General features: G+C 36.2%; 1 protein-coding gene across 7 annotated transcripts in view; it reads right to left on the minus strand.

Moving 5' to 3' along the window:
- LOC113237110 (rho GTPase-activating protein 21-B) overlaps positions 1-18,609 on the minus strand; it is a 580,603-nt gene that overhangs the window by 121,116 nt on the left and 440,878 nt on the right. For 4 of the 7 annotated variants that reach the window (XM_026473389.1, XM_026473384.1, XM_026473383.1 and 1 more), the window contains 8 exons: positions 15,390-15,503; positions 14,208-14,288; positions 13,455-13,649; positions 12,080-12,133; positions 11,156-11,264; positions 9,853-9,948; positions 8,848-8,953; positions 7,929-8,012 (listed from right to left, as the gene is read on the minus strand). In XM_026473389.1, the coding sequence (XP_026329174.1) occupies positions 7,929-8,012; positions 8,848-8,953; positions 9,853-9,948; positions 11,156-11,264; positions 12,080-12,133; positions 13,455-13,649; positions 14,208-14,288; positions 15,390-15,503 (839 nt within the window). The remainder of the gene's footprint in view (positions 1-7,928; positions 8,013-8,847; positions 8,954-9,852; positions 9,949-11,155; positions 11,265-12,079; positions 12,134-13,454; positions 13,650-14,207; positions 14,289-15,389; positions 15,504-18,609) is intronic. The other 3 variants (XM_026473387.1, XM_026473385.1, XM_026473388.1) reach the window with 3 other exon arrangements.

The following is an 18,609-nucleotide window of genomic DNA, read 5'->3' on the forward strand; positions in this document are numbered from 1 at the left end:
TGTTGCATTCATTAAAATTGTTGTTATATAATATCGAGTTCTTAAGTTTAGAAATTGTTTGTTACACATAGGAAATATAACTTTTCTTTTTCGGATCTAAATTGCCTATATTTGTTTTTTTAAAGCAAAACAAAGTTCTGAGTCCAGAGAACAGGTGTTAAAATGTAATGTTTAGTGATTGCAACATCAATTATAAATAATAAGTTTAATGTTTTGATTAATTAATCATGGGAGGTCCCATGGTCACAACGGACAGACAAGAGATGTAAATCCGAAAAAAAAAATGATGTTCTAATCATTGTGCGTGTTAGATTCAGAAGGAAACAAGTTATATTATCATCCTAAGACAGCGCCCACACGCATAATAGTACGCGATTGAGCGATATTTGAAACTTTTTAACGTTCTTTGGCGCACGATTGCTCGTGTTTGTTTTTGTTACAACGGAAAGAGTCCGTGTAAAGGCGCAGGCTTGCGCGCATCCTTCCAGCGACTTTACACGCGCACGATTGCCGTATCACGCGCTATACGAATGTATATGTAAAGCCCGTTAATATCTTGTTTATTTTAATCACAATTTCTTTTTAGTGCACGCCTCTGGGTTTTGCATAACAAAATTCATGCTATTGTTGATTGCTATTGAGCATTAATAACTTTCGATTGAAATAGGCGGGTTGGAAATTACAGTAGGTATTTAAAGTTATTTAGTTCAAACTACAGTTGTAAGTTTTAATATAAACTCCTTGAAATACAACTTGGTTTCTTAGAAATTCTAAATCTATTCATCTGGAATGTCTTCCTGAAACCTGGTCAGTAAAATTAAATCCTTATTTCAAGAGGAATAGGATTAAAATTGTTATTTGTTACGGATTTCGTGTGTTGCTCATGTATGAAGAAATGTCGGATTAATAAGAAGTTACGGGATATAGTTCTCGGAAACGAAGACATTTTGTAGTGAAATTTAGGATCTTGTTAAATTTGATTTTTAAAGATCTAAATTTCTATATTATCAGTGGTACATTCTACATCATAGTATCGTAATGGCGGTAAATTACAATTTTGATTAAAGTCATATTATTTTTTAAATACAATTTTCATGAATTAATATTTGTTACATAAAATATAGGTTAATATTGAAAGCTGCCTTTGGGTAGCTGAGTCAGTTTATGGGACGTAATATTAACCAAACTCTCGCGATAAAATATTACTATATTTGGGAGAAAGTTATTTGTAGAAATGTCATGGTAAGTAATCAATAAATAAAAAAAGTAACAAACCAAACAACTATTTTTTAACTAATTTCTAAATTATTATCTTTAAAATTTTTTCGTAAGTGCCAAATGGGACTATATATAATATAAAACTTTGGGAGGCGTGTCTTTAAAAAAATAGTCAAAATATCCGTATTTTATGTTCACGATAAGAACACTAAGAAAGAACACGTCAAGATAATAGAAATTTTATAGCTCAAAAAAGAGGAAGCGTTTTATGATCAATTTTATCTACAAAAGGACCTTACTTTTGCGAGTTATTAACAGACGCAATATTAAACAAACGTGGCACAGAGAGGACTTTTATTTGCCACAGCGTTGACATTTACAGCGACTTGGAAAAGGTCGTTGTGGCCGAAAATACACCAGTTAAGAAACTGGTGTATTTTGTAAGCGCGTATCATTGGCGCCCACTGAAGAGGGAAAGATTTTAATTTCGCACAGATTTTGTCATCTGCGAGATCTACAAATGAATAGGAAGAGCCCTAATCCACTTAATCCGTAATCCCTTTCACTAGGCTTAAGCGGATTATGTTCTTCAATTGAAGAAGGTTTAACATACAGGTTATTTTCAAGATGTTTTTACTTAACATTACAGTAAAAGGTTACTTCGTGCGTTAGTCTCCCCTTCAACTAGTTAAGTTGTGTCAGCCAATATACTAACATCTCAATCACCAAGTATAGATCTTTTCTGCCTCTAACATATCGTAACGTACGAGATCCCCAATCATATTTCCTTTCGGTTCTTTATTGTCTCTAATAAACTTCTCTTTTCGTACACTATTCTTAACACCAACTTAATGTATACATTTTTTAATATTAGTGAATTAGTCGATATTTGACCACAAACATTATTGTATATCAATATTTTTTGTGAAATTACTCCACTAGTTTCTTATAATTATTAATTATTACAAAGGTCGCTCACTTAGACAAAATATCTTCGATCCGGCTGGATTCGAATCAACTGCCTCTAGCAAACCGTGCCAGACTCTATGTAACTAACTAAGCCACGGAACGAACCAGCGTGTACTTGTTGCAGATCTTTGTTTTTAGTTTTTAATTACTTTTTTGCCGTAGCGCCATCTGTGAGAAATCTATTTCTTTAGTCAGCAACCTTTACAGCTACCGGCAGCTGACTAGAGATATCTCTTTAATAATTGCATTTTTTTTAACTTTAACTGCCTCCATGGCCGAACGGTTACCGCGCTGGACTGCCACGCAGAGGTCCTGGGTTCAATTTCCAGGCTGAGAGAAATATGTTTACGGCCTACTTTATTTCTCTCGTGAGTTTGTGGTTATGGTTTGTGGTTGTCTAGGTGTGGTCCAAGGCACCCGCGTCACAGGGTTTCCCTAGAGCGGGGCTACGAGTGTGTTGCGATATTATGATTATTTTAAGTTTATTGAAATGTCACCATATATGACCACTACGATATTCAATAATTTTGTGAAATTACTCCACTAGTTACTTATAATTATTAATACGAAGATGGAACACTAAGAAAAAAATACTTCGATCCGGTTCGACTAGAACCAACGTATTCTAGCAAACCGTGCCAGATGCTACGCCATCTAGCTAGTTTAATTAATTAATAAGTTTAATTTATTATTAACTTAATAAAAATTCATTCAATAAAATAATTTGTAAAACTTAATGTAGCGTAAATTATGAAATAAAGGAATGTTTTCTTTGTAAAATTAAAAATAAGGTATTTAATTAATAACTATTGTAACTATAGTGAAAAAATAGGGTGGTTTGCATTAATATTAGACATAACTGGTTGAAGACTGTACCACCTCAGTCAACCGTGACCATGGGACCTGTAAAGGGCCCGAAACGTCGGTTTGTTTGAAAAAACAAATATACGCGATTTAAATCCGGAAAAATAGTTTCATTTCCTATGTGTAACAATTGCGAAAACCTAAGAACTCGATAAATTATAACCTACTTATTGGTTTTTTCTCTGTCCAACTGATTCCTCCAGTTTTCTGTTTTCTTACAAGGAAAGAGATGTAAGAGAACACCTAGACGTAGTTCATTTAGATCAGATAAGAGAAACATCTAGTGTTGTTTAATGAATTCAAAGTCAAGGCGCTGAAAAGGTTGGTGATTACTCCGTCGACAAAAGCCTAGCTCTTAAATATATAAAAGAAGAAGGCTGGTATTACCACCTTCATTTTTTGCAAACAGCTATAACCATTTAAAAATAATATTTATGAATATGCCTTCACAGTTACTAAACAAAAAAAGAATAGCTGCCATAAGGCGCCTACATTACAGATAATATCAACTTCTTAAAATAAAGACAACATCAATTTACACTGCCTTTAATTAACTATAGAACGGCCTTTATATCTATGCAAATAAGGTAAAGATAGGAATATTGATAAGGCAACTGGGTTCCAACATGCCAAGTTACCTGTGATGTCACAGTTGGTTGGACATAGCGCGCTATGGGTTAATACAAGGGCGATATGGGCCAGGTGCGCAAGAGTCGGTATGCGGTACATGCTTACAATTTTGATAATTGCAACGGTTAAATTCATTAGAATGCGGAAATAACGTGTTTACTATGTTGTAAATAACGATGTTATACCGTTTATTATAACTTATTTTAACGTCTTCAAGTAGAACGTCGTTAAGATGGACAAGAGTTCGGAGACACTCTCCTTAAAGGTATCTTGTACATTGGGACGTAAATAACAATGACAATATATAATAATGTACTAATCAATCATACTAATCATTTGATCTCAAATTAGGGAATTCCCTGGACTATAGGTACCAGACCAGAGCAATTAAATTGACCCCCGAGAAAATGAACCCCCGAGATGTGCCAGTAGCCGTAGAGCTCCTTGTGAAAGAGTTCGTCCAGAGAAGTGTCACTTTACCTATCTCTGCCGACAAGCAGTATGTCTGCATTACTGTGTTCCGGTTTTGAAGGGTAAGAGTGTTAGTGAAATTACAGCCACATGTGACTTGTCAACTTACATCTCAGGGTGACGGGCGCAGTGGTAGTACCCCTGAAATGTTTGCAATTTAAAGTTCTGAGTGGCACTGCAACTGCTATGGCCCTATTTATAGGATAACGTTGTAAGAGAGAAATAAAGATTATTATTATTATTATTATTAGCAGTGAAGTAAGATAGGAAATGTTTGTTATAATTATTAATACAAAGATCGAACACTCAGAAAAAATTCCTTCGATCCGGTCGGATTCGAACCGACGTCTTCTTGCATACATACATATAAATAATTGAATATCAATTCAATAAAAATTTAATTAATATAGGAAATGTTATTGACAAATTTTTTTTTGTTTATATAATGTAATAGATGCATTTTAGCCGATTGTCTGTTGGTTTTGTAATTATTATTATATTAATATTTTTAAATAGGTTAGTGGCGTGAGTATGACCTTACTTATAGACTAGTCACGGTATTACGATCTCGCATTTTGTCGATTTTATCTGAACTCTACGGTCTTTTTAACCTGACTTTGTGTGTTAGGAATGCCTATTTACCTAATTAATTTACATATAATGGAACTGTTTGCTTATTACAGTTATTTTTATTTCTATTATTATATTATATAACCTGTTTGTAACGTTTAAGATTAAATGAACTAATTTAAAAAAGGTTGTTTCCCATATAGGGCTGTAAACAGTTTTCTTTCTTTCCTCCACGTTTATATATTATATCACGTGGTGACCTAAATCACAGGATATCCTAGTTTAGGCTTCAGCCACCACAAACTTTGTACAAATAATAAATCTAACGTTCTGCTGCAACATTTTTGTAGGGGAAATAAAGAAATTTATTTATTTATTAGCTTCCTGAGTGTCGAACCTGGGATCTCCGCACCTAGCGTTCAACCTTTTGGGTCACCAGTAAAGTGCAATACAGTTTGTTAACACAAAACGCCAGTACATCTTTAGCAATCTAACCCAATCCCAATTATTAAAGAGGTCAAGTTCAAATAAAATTTTATTATCTTTCCTTTATAATACGAATTACCTTGATATTACAAAAAGATTTCTCCATCATTTAATTTCGAACAATATTATTAAATTGTGTAACTAGTAGTTACGTAATAAAATGCATCAAATAAGCCATCTAAGGCGAAATGATGAAAGCCTTCTTGGCGCGATGCCCAAAGGCGCGGCACCGGCACCAAGTGAAATATACTACCTTTTACTAGATAGTATATCGACTGTGAATAAAAGATACTATCTCAATTTTGACAATTTTACAGGATGACAAAAAGAATTGTTTCCGTCATTTATATAGCATTTGGTTAGAAGTTAGTACAAGTTGAATGAAGTTGATTCTGGCGCCAAAATTAAATGTATCTGAGATGAAATTTCTTGCAACGCTGCGGAGTATGAAATATTATAAAATGGTAAAAAAAGTGAAATCTTTACAAAACTGAGATGGTACCGGTTGCCAGTTCACAGTCGATGTATCAATGTATCAAATACAAGTATATGTGGTAATATTATTTCTGTAGTAATTATTTTTGATACTTTAGATAATACTCAAGGCAACAGTCAAGTGACCATTATAATAATAGGAATAGGTCATAATAGACGCAAACATGGTATTCACCACAAAAACAATATTCCATTACTACTAGCGTACAAAATATTTACCTAATAGTGTACATAGTACACGCCTAGTGATGTGAAACTAGGTATGTTCGTATAGAAAGTTAAAATATGACAAGTTCTTTTGTTTTTACTCATGATGACGTGGTCTCTGCCTACCCCTCCTGTGGGACATGGGCATCAACTTATGTATGTATGATGATGTTATAAGCACCATGTATGTTACAATAAAAATTTGGTATTATTAATGCAAAAATAGAACAATAAAAAAATTTCTTCGAACCAGAGTCTGTTGCCATGCAGGGCCACCGCTCTTAACCAAATGCACTACAGAGAGACAGTTAACAGACCTTACGAAGTCTTTATGTCGGGTTTGAACGGCCGTCAACGCACCTGTGAGAAACTTATGAAGTTACTCAGTCAGGTACCTTTGTAGATATCTGAAGCTAGAGTGTTTTTACAAAATAGATTGCCTCCGTGGCCTAATGGTTATCATGCTGGACTGCCACGCAGAGGTCCCGGCTTCGATTCTCGGGCCTGGAGGAATATTAGTATGGGCCTTCCTTTATTTATCTCGTGAGTTTGGGTGTAATTTGTGTTTGTCTATGTGTGTGTCCATGGCACCCGCGATACAGGGTTTCCCTAGTGCGGCGCTATAAGTGTGTGCAAAAGAAAGAATATATATGAGAAATGTAAAACATGATATTCTACTATAAACTATTTAAAATGTTGTGTTATACCAAATATTGATTATAGTACAAGAGCACATCAAACTAGATACTTTAGGCTTTGAACCGTTCTTACCACAAGCGGTTTAGAGCTGAATTTATATCTTAATTGACGAGATGTCAAGCTCTTGACCCTATACGCTCCCATATGTAAATTTTCTTCTTATTTAGTCATTACAATACTCGTATACCAAACTCAATAATAATAAAACGAAGAAACTCAAAAAGTAATTATTGGGAAAAGTGACAATAAACATAAAAAAAAATAACGTGATTACGTAGCACCAGCCATATATTATGTCTTTTGCCTCAATCCAAATACGACAAAATGCTAATTGACACGAAAACCGATATTTCAGACTTCTTTCGTACGTTATTCTTTTTAATTTGTTGCGTTTACCAAAAGCGCTACATTTCGGATTTCGACACTCCATTATATGGGGTGCGCATGTAGGCAGCAGTGGTGACGGGTGGATGTTTTTGAAAAACAAAATTTTATTTTATCTACCATTTATAACTAAACCAGTATAAAGCTGTCACTTCACTAAAATCTACGTAAATATAGCTATAGATCGACACGTCAAGGCTACCCTGCGATGCAAATAAAATGGGCCAAGAGATTCCACGAAGGCCGAAGGGTTCCATTCAATCGATTGGAATAAATATCTTTGCATTTTAAGAGGCTTCTAGCCGTTTTTTGGCATTGTATATAGATTGGTAATTTACTCGGTAAAATATGAAGAAAAATTCTGATACTTCGATATTTGCTTAAATTCGTTAACGCGAATTAAACCGCTGTTACTGGCTACAGTGGTCATCGATGACCTTGTGGTGAGCGGTTTGCACTGTGGGCACACGATGAGGAGGTCGCAGGTTCGATTTCCGGTAGGACCAATTTAGGTAATTGACTTTTCTAAATTGGTTCTGGTGTTCTGGGCAATGCCTCAGAAGGAATTTCGTGGTTCTGGTACTCCTAGTACAGGGAATTCCCTAGCTTGAGACCACGCAATTGGTGTGATTGTCTGGTACATTACATTACATTGAAGAATAATACCGATAGAAAAAACTTTATATTATTTCAATTTATTTCGTACATATACTAAAACAGGTTTCACCGTAAGTAAAAAAGAAATTCAAGGTGGTTCAACACAATTATAGTTACAACATGCCTTTTTAATCATATAACCCTAATATAGGTCAAAAAGAAATCTGTGTTTTAGGAGTTGGAGGTATTCTCCAAACATGACATAGAAATTAAAACATTCAAATTAATAACATTATTGAACAAATTCTAGACTTCAGTTATGAATAAGTTACACCTACCTGACTTGGATGATGCCGATACAGATACAGCTTGGTTCTATGTAGCACCGCCCAGACTTGTTTCCACGATCGGTCGCTTGCTCGCTAAAACAAAACCACACATAAAAATACCTACTGTAGATTATCGCCATTGTCTCTTTGATTTCAAGGCACCATGTGAAATGACGGGAAAACGTGCATACCGGTTTTAAATTCGAACATAAAATTGGTTTGCTGGGAGACGTTGGTTCGAATCCGGCCGAATCGATGGAATTTTTTCTAAGTGTTCGATCTTTATACTAATAATTATAACAAATTAGTGGAGTAATTTGACAAAAAATAATTGAATATCATGGCGGTGAAACATCTAACGTTTAATAAAAACTTAATTACAATTAAAAAGCAACATCTCTTGCCAGTGTCGGTAGCTGTAAAGGCACCAAACTGTGTGAATGGGTGAAGAAGTACTTTTTTCATAAGATTTGATTTCTCACAGATGGCGCTACGGCAAATAAGTCGTTAAAAATCGAATAAAGATCCGACAACAAGCACATAGAAAAGTTCGTAAGGTCCGCTGGTTCGTTCCGTGGCTTAGTTGGCATAGCGTCTGGAATGGTTCGAATTTTTTCTAAGCATCTTTGTATTAATTTAGAACATGTAATTTGTTACAAAATTTATAGAAATGTCAACAGATTGTCAAAACCGTATAATATAAGGTATGTAGTCAACTCTGTAGTTAACGATTGCATGTATAGGATGTATAGGCACAAAAATTAGAGGATTGTTGTTGCTGGTATCATCTTGAAAATTTCGTTTGAATCTTCTCACAAAGGTATAAAAATTTCAAAAAAATTAAAAAAACATTTTATCATTAACTATCTGATTATGAATTTCTTTAGGGAACAATCAGATTTATTTAACAGTGAAAGCAAATATTTACCTTTCCGTTACTAACCACCATCTTGATCTGCACATTGCCCTGCACATCGCCTTCGACAGCTTCCACAGCGCTTTCTGAAGCACCTTCTTCGCTTTTTTCGTCTTGGCTGTTGGACATACAGAAATTAATTATTGAGATGCAAGAAGAAAAATTTAAAAATACTTACGTAAAGTAGCTCGTACACCAAATAAATATATACGGATATGAGCAGTGACCCACTATGGGACTATAATAGAGCTCAGAGCAGTAATGTGGTTCGTGGGTAAATACTTTCAAATTCTTAAGTGTTATTACTTATAACACTTTCTTAAAAAAATTTACGCAATAACTTCTGAAAGTTACACCAATATATACACCAAAATAAAATATTTCCTAAATTTAAATTGCATATTTAGAAAAAATGTTTTGCGAATATTTAAAACTTTAAAGTTAAAATTGGAAACCACATCTGTACATACTATCATTGACATAGTAACTTAGTACATAGTAACTTGCTCAATAATACAACAACATATTAATTACTAATAATAAGATAAGATTCAAATACATACAACAAACATGCTCAACACATAAAAGTTCTACATAAGTTCCTATAACACTAGCACATATCGTTTAATACATTGAGGTACATGCAAACGTATGACATACTCTACACCATGCATTTGATGAAATGTTAAGGGATAACAATCTTTGACCAGACTTTTATATTGGTTTTGTTGACTTCTTGTCCAAAGTTTTCGTTATTATGTTACATTTTAATTTTAAAGTTACGTGAATGTTTCTTCGTTTAATTTTTGTGACGATTTAGTACTTACTTGACATATATTTAAATAAAATTCAAATTCCTTAGCCATTTAACTGAAATTAGGCAAAATGCAGTGCAAAGGCTTTCATAGGAACTACAAATTTCCTATGTGTTTAAAACTAGCGCCGTCTGTTATCGCAAATTGGAACTGTTTGCACACAAATTGTTGAAAGCTCCATTTATCGCGTCATGCGACATACCGGGCGCGGGCGGGGAGGTTCGCGGACGGGTCGAATATGCGGAGCAGCGGCGTTATGTCGTCGGTGAACCGAGGAGGGCGCCACTTGCGGTGGGCACTGTATTTATTGTACAACCCCAATTTTAGTCGCCCCGTTAGTAAATTTCACATTTTCTAGTAAGTATCATCGCTTTATCGCAAATACATGATATATGTATCGATTACTATGACTATAAAGCTTGGTAACCGTCAATATAGTTGCCATAAAGTGATATAAGATTTTGTGTTAGATACCCATGTGAAATGTCAGACACTTACAATCCACTACTGGCATAAACAGGGGGCAATTCACATGTGGTCAGTCTATCTACAACATAGGTACGTAACATAGACATAAGAGACGTAGTGCTTTACGAACAAGATTCATTTGTCAATGGAAAATTCTACAGGGACACAGTACTAGCACGATTTCTACTCGAACATTTCTACTGAATAGACTAGGGCACCTAGAAAATGAGTGTCATTTGTTTCTGCATACTTAAAAATAATAATATTAAAGAAATAATAAAAAATATAAATTGAAGGTAAGAACAGGTAGTGAGCGGCACGCCTATCCATAAGAGTTGTATTGAAACTCAGATCTTTAAATTGCAAACACCAGCAGCTTGATTTTAATTGCCTCTCCCGATCGGAAACTGCGTTTTTTCCGAGTCGAGGCGCATTATTGTGATTCACAACTAGCCGATCCGAAACTTTTGACATGACATGAACAATAGTTGATTTAACTCACAAAATAGAAACATATAGTAGGAATCAGGTTTATACTCTCGCTCAGAAACCCGTCTGATTTCGAGACTACCCGATCGGTTCCATTCTGATTTGAATCAAAATCAGCACGCTGAGGGGCACTGCCTCTGCCCTATCCTTCAAAGCTCACATTACTGCTTGGCAGCAGAAATAGGTATGTTGGCAGTACTGTCCTGGACAAATTCCTTCACAAGGAGTTCTAATATTATTGCCATTTTATTCCTTATGTTTTGCCAATATTTTATTAAATTGTCGTGTCAGTCGTAGGTACTAGAAATTTCAACGAGTAATGTGTCAAATCCCGTTTTCCGTTCGAAACAATTACTGTCAAATAAGTAATACTCGACCAAATCGAAACACAATGTCAAGTATTACTCATTTGACAGTAATCGTTTCGGTTGGATGTCGGACGAACAATGGAAATAGACTTGTTTGCGAACGAAATTACAGAAACAAGTGACCTCAAAAATTAGAGAAGTTTAATAAATAGACAGGCAGCCAGAAAGATTAGGTCGCACCTTCTCAAAGCGTGGTGATCAATCTCCGGTTCCACGTCACTCTCTAAGTGCAATCTGTCGCCCCACGTAGCCTTCAAGTACGATACCCTTCGCATGGCTCGTTCTTCCTCTGCAATAGAAATACTAAATTGTACAATCGTTATTAAAAGTTGTTTAAACATAAAGCATTAAATTCCGCAAAGTTAAATATTTGTTTAAATTGTGGGTGTTTGATGTACTTGGAAAAACATTTGACGTACAGACAAACATTTCAAACACTGATATGACCGTCTACATACGGAGCCAAATAAGAAGTTAATAAATCGACTCTTCCTTCGTAAAGTATCGTATGTCGAAATTGCCAAGTTTACAGGGGAGCGTTCGTTTCAAAGTTCTGAATTTACTGAAATGTGCATAGCACGTGACTTTAGCATTTCTCAGTTGTATTCGGCAAAGCTCCTTACTTTAAAACTCGTTCCCGAATAAAACTGAGAAATGCCAAATTCACGTGTTATGCCCATTTTAATGAATTCAGAACTTTAAAACGCTTCCCTGTAAACTTGGCACTTTCGACATACGGTACTTTAAGTAGGAGGGGTCGAAATATGAACATAGAGTGGACGGTTTATTTGCGTATTTGTGTATTTGGCTCCTTTGATGAGCGTAAAAAACCGAACAACGCGCGGTAACGCTAGTTTGGTGTTTGCTGTGTGAATAGCCAAACAAAGCAAATACTTTGTCAAACATGCTATCAACACATGGTGGTCAACTGACGCAAATACAAATAGCCGAGTCTTCACTCGGCACCATTATACAGCAAAGTAACACACAAATATGCTTAAAAACATAATTATTAAATAAAAAATATACATATTTAAAATGTACGTTTGTCTGTCTCGTACGCATTCCATTGTTATTCACTTACATATGAATAAAAATACTTACCACCAAGTTGAGCATCCTTCTTCTGTCTTCTAGTCACCAGATCATCAGCAAAACCTGTTAAAAATAATCACATCATTATCATCAAAAATTCCATACAAAGAAATTATTTATGTTAATAATTAGACATCGATGCACAAGGGCGGTTAGTCGGCGTTAGTAGCACACCTAGAAGCGCACATCGCATTCCGTGGTTAGACATGAAAGTTAGGTAAAGATCGCTCCCTCTCTTTGATACTTTAAAACCAATGTCAAGTAAATAAAGGACAGTGATTGGAAAGTATTTGTTATTTGGACATGCATGGTTTGTGGCGTTTTGTGCTCTGTTAGTAAGGTAAACATTTTATTGTTATATAGAATAACTATATCTCAGGTACTGGTGTATGCATCTATGGTATGTAAATCTCGTTACCAACCATGCCTACATTCGATTATTTTGCCATAATATTCATGGAGGAACATTTGTGAATCAAGTTTGAAATGACAAAACAATATGGATTTGAAAAATTTTCTACAATACTTTAATAGACTATGAGCCCATGATAGAGCTACCAGTAGCAAAGGGCGCATATTTGAAATAGGTAAACTGATATAGACACAGAAAATGCTGTAATTCAAGAAATTTTTCGTACAATATCTAGAACAATTAGGAGAATAAATGTCTGTAGTATATTTAAATTACAAAAAACTCTATAGTATTTTATGTAAATTCTCTATCCAACCAAAGTAATATCCTGTACAAATTTCTACATTTTTATTATTAAAACTTAAATACTGTTGCAGGTAATTAAATAATGAATCAACGAAGAAACCGTAATTTCCAAATAAACACACATTAAAGTTTTGCTATTTAAGAATTTTTAGTTGAAAGACGCGATTGCACCTGTGCGTTTCTAATTTGCTAACCCTTGTTTTCAGACTGGCATGCATTCAATTATATTTTATTTTTTAATAGGTGCGTGAAATATAAGACGGAATATATAGTTTTTCACTGAAGTGAAATAGACAGGTGCAAATTTAATGAAGTTTAGGAAACTGCTATAGGCCGGATTACATTGCCGAAGAACATTTTTAGGCGTTTTGTTTTGTACGAAACAACTGGGATTTGTACGGTATTGTTATTAATGTTTTTATGCTAAGATTAATCTACGATCAAAGCAGACGAAACTCGTGTTATATGAACTCATCGCCACTGACAGCTACGTTTGTAATTGATTTTGTTAATTTCTAGTAAAAGTGCATCTTATTCCATATCGAGCAGTTACTGGAAATGAATGTCGTGTTACGGGCTAGTGTGTCATGTCGATTAGCGCAGGGGCGGCGCGGCGAGAGGGAGCGAAAGCAAAGAAGTTGAGCGTGCGTTTGCGCGGACGGGGACCTGAATCGGCGGGAGTGCTCGGCGTAGGCGAAGGCGAGGTCGCCGTGGACGTGGACGCCGAGGGCGGCGCTAGGCTCAGCTGCGTCGGCCGCGCCGGCGCATCGGGCCCGGCCGGCGCGCCGGGCAGCGACACCCGATTCATCGCCTCCATTTGCTCCCTGTTCAGCCCCATTCGTCGCTTCGCGTGACTGCCATCTTGGAGCGAATACTGCTATTAGACGCTTCCAACCTCGCTTTCTTTACTCATTTTATTGCAGGTTGCTGTTGCGTTTTCATTAACACCCCGCTGTCTTAAGCGTGTAGATAAGCTTGTGTTGTGAAATTGTTAACAGATGAATAGTAGAGACAAGATTTTCTTAATCTTTAATTTGCTTGTGGTAAAATACGGAACGTTACACAACGATCGAAAAATACACAAATAAGCATATGCAAATCACAAACCGAGATAAGAAAAAGCACATAAAAACCCGTGTGTACTTCTGTTCTGAATCCCAAATGTCGGTAGTGATGTGTTTTTCTTGTATCTACCATCTTCTTGGAGACAAATGAAAACGCAGCATGTTTTGAATGAATAGTTAGATAAACTGAGCTAACTTAACATACTTACCTTTTTTCGGTGAATAGCTCAATTGCAAACTAAACACTCAAAGTGATGTGACACAAAGTGCACTAGAATGTGCGAGTAGTGTGATGAAAAGAAACTCCAGAAACAATAATGTTGTATTAACAAAATAACTTTTTAAATTAAATTACCCGAGGCATGATGTCTTCTAATGGGCAATCCTTCGCTTCCGGTACTATTTGACCTTGTTCTCATTTGAACTTTATCTGATTCTGGAAAAAAAAAACATTTTATCAACACAATTGTTTAGATACGGAACACGACATGCTGATTTTTTAAAGATGTTTGTTAAGGATGTCCTTTAGTTCAGTTCACTATCCTTCAAACCGCATCATCATCATTGTGATTGCAAAGCAGACATTCCTTAAAGTATTAATTAGCACGGTTTTACCATCTCTTTCCTTACTGTCGTATCTGACATTTTTGTCGTTATCGAGTACGATTTATTTAATTTTCAATAACGGCCTCTCCACTAATTTCCGACTTTTTTATATATGAATACATGTAATTAATAATGAGATTTAGCCACGAGCTACAGCTCGAGATGTGAAGTGCTAACCATAAAATACATGGCCTTGAAAATTTTGCAAAATGTTAATTATGACAGTCAGACAAAGAACGAGTGTAAACTGAATGTCGATGTCGTGCTTTGAATGAGTGCTGCATATAGGCTCTCCTAATACAGTTGATTTTTACCAATATAGCAACCAGTCTTTGGTAAGTAGTTCACAATGTTGTTGCCGACAGAGGTCGCTTCAAAAAATTCCGTGAATTAAATTATTTTTAAAGCCCCCATATACGCGAACATTTGTCTTCACGATTCATCGTTTCAGACTGATCGAAATGATGAATCGATACGATTATCGTGACGATTGATCGAAACGAGGAATAGTCTGCACGTGGGCCTTTAAAGTGCGAGCGCCATCTACCGAGCATGCCACGAAAAACAACTAAGAGAACAATCATAAACAAAATCATAAACATAAAACAAAAAAGCAAACACTGTAAGGGTTTTTTTCCATTATCTATGAGCATGTGAGCCGAAAAGCGATTCTTAGTCACACTACGACATGACACGACGATTGCGTATAGAGTCACCAACACACGCAAATGTACAAATGCAATGTTTTTTTTTTAATTTTAAAACTTATTCAGAAGGCAGATAGAAAATGAGTGAATAAATCGCGGAATTTACTCTTTTAAGTACCGAAACACATCAAGTACGGTATCAAATGTCTTTACTCTAAAGAATGGAAAATAGCACTTGGTTTTAAGTTTCTCCTTTTAAATTCTTACTATAAATATCAACTTACCAGGGATGAATCCATCAGGAGGAGGGCAATGGAGGTGTTTGCTGCCGGTGATCATGAGCTGGTTGCCAGACAGGCTCGCCGCTTGTGCCAGCGCCGCCGCTTCATGCTCCATGTCTTTAAAAATTGCATTTTTATTTGAGTTGGCTGGTTTTTATCTGTCACATACCTACAATGTTTTTAGTATCACGGCTTTGTTTTGACGTAGTTCTATAACATTACTAATGCAACTGGATACCATTATCTTGTGTACGACACGCAAAAGAAAAATGTACCTTTGAGTGCATACTGTTTGATATACTTGTTATAATGTAATTGACGCTTACATTTTTCCTAATTCCAAAATAAGCTTCTTTTTTTGCAAATTATTGCACAAAAACGTCTGTTGTCACTAACAACTTATAAATGTTCTATGAAACACAAGTACGCCTAACACACAAGCACACAATCAAAGCGATCTTATCATTTTAACGAAATTTAGTTTCTTTTGTTAACTTCATTTTCAACTACAACACTTCCGTAGACAAAAGGTACAGTCACTCTTTATCACAAATTCTTAATTTGACACGAGAATCCTAACTAGGTCGCAGAGAAAAAAAGACAATTACTACGCATTATATGGGCTAATATTTACAACTCAACACTAAAGAGGCACCTCGTGTGTGTCATACAACCAGTTGCTTAAGTTTACTTGATATTAATTCGATGATACAAGGATCTAACAAAACGCGCTTATCTATCTATGGTGAGTGACTGTACGAAATGATAAGCGAATCTCTTGTATCATTACACACCAAGTTTGCGTATTCGCTTAGTGTATCAGGCCCATTATAGATTAAACTTTGAAAAAAAAAAGAAAAAATCATATAAAATAAAGGCTAAATTAGGACGAATCCAATTTTTATTCAAGATTCTATAGTTTAGTTAAAAAAGCCGTGGTAGTATAATGGTTGACCGACCTCCTCTCAATCAAAGGCCGTGGGTTCGAATCCGGGCTCGATGGCTAGCAGTGCTTTTTGGGAATTAATAATAACGCACACACTCAACATAGCCCTGCACTACGAAAACCCTGTGTCGCGGGTGCCATGGACAACCACAAATTACACCCGAACTCACGAGAGAAATAAATGTAGGCCATACAAATATTTCTCCCGGCCCGGGGATCGAACCTGGGACCTCTGCGTGGCAGTCCTGCATGGTAACCGTTCGGCCACGGAGAAATTTATGTGTGAAATTAATTTGATATTTGCCATGAGTTTTTCAGTGAAGGAACAAATGCACGTCCGGGAAGGTTTACAACCTTCGGAAAACGTATGAAGTTTCCAACTTGCATAAGGTCAGCATGGCGGACTATTTCATAGGTTCCCAAACTTTTTGAGCTCGCCGCCCACTTACGAAAGATAAAAAAATTTCAACGCCCACTACCACAAAAAATAAATTAAAACATGTATTTTATCAACTTCAAAATATCAAGGAAAAATAATTATATATATTAGTGTAGTTTATACAGATAATTCAAGTGTTTTTTTTAAATGCGGTAGCACCCTCTGGACAGCATCAACGTCCCCCAATTGGTTCCGAGGCCCCTACCCTACGCTAGGATCCTTCAGCGCCCACTGGGTTGTAGGGACCACTTTGGGAAACTATGACACTTGCCCGAGAGGAGGCCCATTCCCAGCAGTGGGATGTATAAATGGGTTGATGATGAGTTTAGTTCAATTGTGTTTGCTAAGTTGGTTATTTATATAACAGAAGGAAAATCCGCGTCGTAGCAAGTGGAAAAACATGGAACGCGCCTACTCAACGGGAAGAAAGGCGTGATAATACATACGTAATTTGCAAATACCTTTATCTAGCTGTTAGAGATCACGTTACTTGGGCCTGGGTACCTACACTGCTTATCTTAAGCCGGTTTAGATATAGTCGCGAACGTAATCGTCGCTTATCGCTTTCACGGCCGCAGCCTTGGTACAGAGCATTAATTAATTAATGGACTATATGAATTATTGATATACGTAATCTATTAACACATTGCCAGTGATCGGGATAGGTAGAGTTGATTTAGTTAAATTTCGATAAACAGAGATAGAAAGTGGAAACTACCTTACGACTACATTTGTTTGTCCCGGATTTTTTTGGGATTAGAGTATATTTATCAAAATTTTAAATACTTTTTTGTTGGAATTTTCTTAAATATTCCGAAAAATTGGTGGTTGCAGCAACTCGTCACAAAGTTTAAATAAATATAGTCTACCTACTACTTATCCCAAATAACTTCAATTTTTAATCTACTTAATAACACAGCACACTCATAGTTCCACACTAGGGAAACCCTGTGTCGCGGGTGTGCGATTCACGAGAGAAATAAATGTAGGCCATACACCTTTCTCCCGGCCTGGGAATCGAACCCAGGGCCTCTGCTTAACAGTCCAGGACTGTAACCGTTCGACCATGGAGAGTATGTTGCGTTATCTATTTAAATGATTTCCAGAATCCCGAAAAAATCCGGGACAAAAAATGTAGATGCAAGGCAGTCTCCTCTTTCTGTCTCTGTTCGTCGAAGTCTAGGTAAATAAACTCTACCTATTCCATTTGATTTACTAGTGATACTTTATTGGGTATACTATCTACTTGTCTCCCTTGTTATTCCCTGTACTGATTAAACTGATAGCGATAATAAAATAAATTCTATGTTAAAATTTAATTGACATGCCTCGTATAAGGAAATAGAGGATCAAGAAGCAGACCACATTTTTATATCTCACCGGTGCTTCGATAAAGCTAATCTCCTTCTTCTTGGCAAAGCAATAACAAAAACCAACAACAAACCGGTGTTATATTACTTTAGTCTATTAAGCGGCCACCTCTATGCCCATGTCCGTTGCCTTTAGCAGGTCTAGGTTTAGGTTTAGTAGCGATAGAGCTTGTGAAAGAGTTCGTCAAGGCAGTACTGTCACCTTCCCTATTTCTGCATACATTTATTACTAGCACCTTTATCCTTCAAAAAACGGAACACCGTTTTTTGAAGGGTAAGGGTGCTAGTGGAATTACAGGCACATGGGACTTGTCAACTCTCAAGGTGACAGGCGCAGTGGCAGTGTCGCTCAGATCTTTGCGAAGAAGCTCTAAGTGGCACTGCAACTGTTATGAATAGGCGTGTCGCTTACTATCAGGCATACTGAAAAGGTCTTCGCGGGTGCAGCTGGTCGGACACCGTGGGCAC

The sequence above is a fragment of the Hyposmocoma kahamanoa genome, unplaced genomic scaffold, assembly GCF_003589595.1.
Source record: "Hyposmocoma kahamanoa isolate Upper Pololo Valley unplaced genomic scaffold, ASM358959v1 93, whole genome shotgun sequence".
Lineage (NCBI taxonomy): Eukaryota > Metazoa > Arthropoda > Insecta > Lepidoptera > Cosmopterigidae > Hyposmocoma > Hyposmocoma kahamanoa.